General features: G+C 35.9%; 1 protein-coding gene across 1 annotated transcript; it reads right to left on the reverse strand.

Annotated features, from left to right (window-relative positions):
- Positions 1-3,708, reverse strand: LOC116701024 (uncharacterized). The gene is made up of 8 exons (XM_032534557.1): positions 3,350-3,708; positions 2,888-2,991; positions 2,254-2,635; positions 2,035-2,172; positions 1,487-1,526; positions 1,260-1,306; positions 1,132-1,163; positions 1-1,011 (listed from the first exon to the last, which is right to left on the reverse strand). The coding sequence occupies exons 1-8, from the start codon at positions 3,450-3,452 to the stop codon at positions 664-666; spliced, it is 1,194 nt and encodes a 397-aa protein (XP_032390448.1). The 5' UTR covers positions 3,453-3,708; the 3' UTR covers positions 1-663.
- Positions 3,709-4,614: the final 906 nt, after the last annotated feature.

Genomic DNA, 4,614 nt, shown 5'->3' on the forward strand with positions numbered 1-4,614 from the left:
TGCATAAATACATGATAACTCACAAATCACAAAGTAAAATAAATGTACATTTTAACTTTTAGTTTACATTCAACATTTAGATTAGACATATATGGCAGAGAGTAATTAGAAATACAGATACAACAACAAACAACATACATATTTCTCATGTAACATTGGAAAAACTCCCAGGAGAAGAGAAAAGATGACCATTTAAAAAAAAAACAGGGCTGACATCTAGTGGTCATTATGTACCAGACACTTGTTGTTTAACATGAAATCCAGGGCCGGTGTGAATGCTTACAGTGTCTATTACAAGTGCATTTTCATGTGGTGTTTGTGCCACAGTTTGTCCAGTCCGCTCAGTAATAAAAATAAGGACCAGGTTGTGAAGCAATGAAAGTTGAAAGTTAAACTATGTCGGCACAGTCTATGGTGTGCAGACACCTATATACATGGCAGGGTGTGGCATCCCTTTGAATTATTCTCTTTAATATAACATTTAAATACTGATAAAACTGTACATCACACTTCATTTTTCATTTAAGACATCTAGACGGGCTCATACACTTGTTACACTGAGTCTTTACGTCTTGTTTTGAGGTACACACAGACCACTATTTTACAGGATATTTCATAAGATGATTCCCTTAATCTTTACATATAATATTTTGGCTTCAGATGTCACAGGGTAGAAGGTTCTGTATCTTTGGGAGCTGTGAGAGGAAACAAAGGAGCACTTTCGAGTTTCTCACACCTTTCTCTCATCCTCTTAAAGAATGCATCTCTGTGACTGTTGTCGATAAAGTCAAAGATCTTGGCTTTGTCCAGGCTACTTTGTACAGTTAGTTGTGATGCTTCTTGTTTAGAATGGATCTCTCCTGCTCTGACTGTGTCTGTGTCTGACTGTATCTGCTCAGCCGGGCCGGTTAATTTGGTGCCTGGGGTGTGTTTTGCTTTTAAGTTCTCAGCAATGATGGGGCTTTTGAAGCATACCTTCTTCTTGTACAAAAGAGGCCTTCTGTTGGTAAGCTAAGAGAGCAAAATTATATTTTACCATGACCATAATCTCTCTTACATTTGATTTGAATACAATTTAAATCATGTACATCATATTTCAGATTACATGTGACAGCCAGGTGACTTTCTTACTTTTGGTGGGGTTTTCCATTTAAATGCCTTCTCTACGGATTGGGGATTGAAAAACAAAACCATTATTTGGTGCATTATGACATTGTACAGTTTGATTAAGTTACATATTTCCAAAGATGAGTCTTTACCTGAGTCTGTATTTATTTTGGTAACCGCTTCAGGTCCTCTGTGTTGGCTTCAAAGAGAAAAGACAGTGATTGAACCACTTTTTGTCATATACTGTTTATGCTGAGCATGCAGATACACTGAACCTTTCTGTGTTAGTGGTTTGAGTGTGTGAAGGCTCTCCAATTTAAAAGTATTAACACTCAAGTACTATTAGAAAGAAAAAAATAAATGTAACTGATAAACTTACTTGATCATACAGTTCTTTCCAGCAAGAACCACAGAGGCATCTGCAGACAGAGGTTAAGTTCTTATCAGACAATTGCACCATTTACATATTAACACTCTGACATCAAATGATACTCCATTGTCCCGGCAATGTTTACATTTTTTTAATAATGGGACGAGGTATTGTTTTTAAATTGTATTTAAATTGTATAAAAGCTCAAGCATCATAAAACATATTAGCAGTTGGTCACTTGGAGTTTAAAAAGTCTATAATAAAATATTTTAATCATTGAAAAGTGTACAGTGTTAGTTTAATGTTGTGATGAAAAGGCCATGACAATTAATATTTTTGAATTATCTTTTTATAATGGATTTTCATTTTAGTAATTAGTTCAAAATTTGAAACCAATTATGACAATATGATACCATAAGTTAATACAAAAAAAACTATTAGTTTAACTTCAAATAATTATTAGATAGAGTTGACGTATTTTACAAAATGAACTGAATACATTTTTCTTACAACACCTAGTTTGCTGTTTTATCAAACAACAACAAACGTGTGTTTACCGATGATGTTGGAGAGGTCAGGGGGGTGATACATGTGGATGCTCTCAGCATGGCTCACATCCAGCAAGGTGGAGTTTTTTATGTGACGATGGAGACCCAGCAGCTCCTCCTTAATGGGCAAAGAAGTCAATTTTTCCACTGTGAAGAGAAATTATAATAATGAACTAGATTGTTATACACTTATATTCTGGTGGTGGATAAACAAAAATGCTCACACACCATAGCTCTCTCTTCTGAAGATCTCTGGAGAGGGAAAGCTGCTGGAAGTTGTAGAGGTAGTAGAGTGACAGTTTTTTTCATCATCATCATCATCATCATCATCATCATCATCATCATCATCATCATCATCAGAGCTGAAAGTTGTGTCTGACTCCATGCTAGAAGATGTGATGCTTTCCAGAGTCATGTTTTGCTCTTTAACTGGCATTTCACCACCGTTGATAGCATCTGGCTTGGTTGGGTAGCCAGATTTTCTACTGGCTGGCATGGCAGGCAAGACAGCGTTGTCACTGGGGTTTTCAGTAAATGCAGGGCTGCTCAAGCATAACACCGATTTGCAGTGGACAGGCGTAAAGCATGTCTGTGTGTGTAAAGGATAAGCCTGGATGAGGGGTGTAAAACAAAACAAAAATTTAGAAACCTTGAAACAACTTGAAAATAAAATTCTAGTTTTGTTATGGTTGTTGTAGCTATTAATGCCCCCGACCCTAATGCCCTTTATCCAGCATTCCCGTTGAGAGATCGTGTCTTATGCAGATCAATATTATTATTATTATTATTATGATGAAGAGAATAGTAATCAAAGTGTGTTTTCAATAGTGAGAAATATCTCCATAGTAGTCGGAATACTCACTAACGCTGTGGGGGTTGGACTGACTTTAGGGACAGTCATCTCCTCCACCTCAGGTTCCTCTGGTAATGCTTCATAATGTTTGGTGGGCAGAAGTCTCCTGTACTCTGAAAGTGTTGAAGAAGAAATGTAAAGATTGCAATCTGTAGGCTATAAAATAGGCAGGCCTATACATTTCTCAAGTAGGTTCAATATAAACAGAATTAAGTTGTTTAGTTAAACACTTAAATGAGAAACATAGCTAGGCCTAAATAAATGCTGACCGAGTGATGTTGGTAACTTATTTCAAAATTAAATCGCACAGGCCTTACCTGCATTGTGAAGTGTAACTGAGCATAGAAACCCATAAACTGATCACTTATTTTTTTGGAAATTCTTGTGCAAATTGTCCTTTATGAAAAAAAAAAAGCTCGTTTTCATGCTACGTTAATGAAAGCTGTGTGTGTAAGGATGTTTATTTCTTACGGTTTCGTCTGCTCAGTGGTGGTTTCACTGGTGTATCTCCTTTGTTAGGTAGCGTTAACCTACTGTCACGACGGAGTCTTACTCGATACTTGCGTCGATCCATTTCCGAAGAAAATGGACGTCCAAACCACGGTCTATGATTTGTGCAAAACTTTCTCTCTATCTCAAAGACTCTGTTTTAACGTTAGAGGAACTGTTGCTAACAAATTTATTTAAATGTGTAACATTAGCCTACTTTGTAAACTGAGAAACTGTTAACTGAGAAAGTTAATATCCGAGAGATCTTTTTTACTCCGTTCCCTGTGCGGTGCTTAGCAACCGGGCACACCTGCAGAGTCAACCGGCTGATGATGACGATCTAATCCATGTAAAAAGCAACATCCGCTCCTAGCTACCTCTTATTTTGAAAGTCTTCAACTGAAGTATGATTACAAATGACAACATTATAACTGGAAAGATTTGTTTTCTGTTATGCAGTGGGGAAAAGTAACTAAGGTGGCTTACATTTAGCATACTTAAAAGCTAGGCTACTACTAAACTAGCCTACTTTAAACTTTCCATACCTTTTTTTAATCCCATGTGAAAAGGTGTGTCCTGTGTAATGGCCTATATTTAAGTATTCAATTTGAATCGTTAGGTCACCTTACAAGTTATTTTGAAAAAATAATCTTTCATAAAAAATATTTATTCAAAAAAGAACTGAAACAATATGAAGACTTGTGTCCTGTATGTCCAGTGCAGTGATACATTTTGGTAGTCACAGGCAGGATCCCATTACATGGACGCTGAGAGAAAGAAATCATGAATTTTCCATTAAAAGAAAATCCCATGTGAAGAGGTGTGTCCTGTGTAGGGACACGTTTTGGCATGAAATTTCAATCTTGGGTCAAATTTCTTGGAAGTTATTAAAAAAACTACAAAAATCCCAAATCTTCCATTAAAATAAAATCCCATATAAAGAGGTAAGTCCTGTGTGACCATGATACATTTCGGTATTCACTTTGAGTTGCTGGGTCAGTAACTTCAAAAACTAACAAAAAACGGCCGTTATTTTCAACTAAAATATATAGCCTGTAAGTAAAATACAAAAATTACACATTACTAATAAAAATGTGTGTGCTACATAATGCAAATAAAGTGCAATTTGTTTACGTTTAACTACATTGGCAAGTCAGCATGAAGGTATTGAAAAAACAATGTTTTTGTGTTATTCAAAAAAGTAATGCATTGATGATTTAACTCTATTACATTTATTTTGACAACTT

This window comes from Etheostoma spectabile, chromosome 13, assembly GCF_008692095.1.
Source record: "Etheostoma spectabile isolate EspeVRDwgs_2016 chromosome 13, UIUC_Espe_1.0, whole genome shotgun sequence".
Classification (NCBI taxonomy): Eukaryota; Metazoa; Chordata; class Actinopteri; order Perciformes; family Percidae; genus Etheostoma; species Etheostoma spectabile.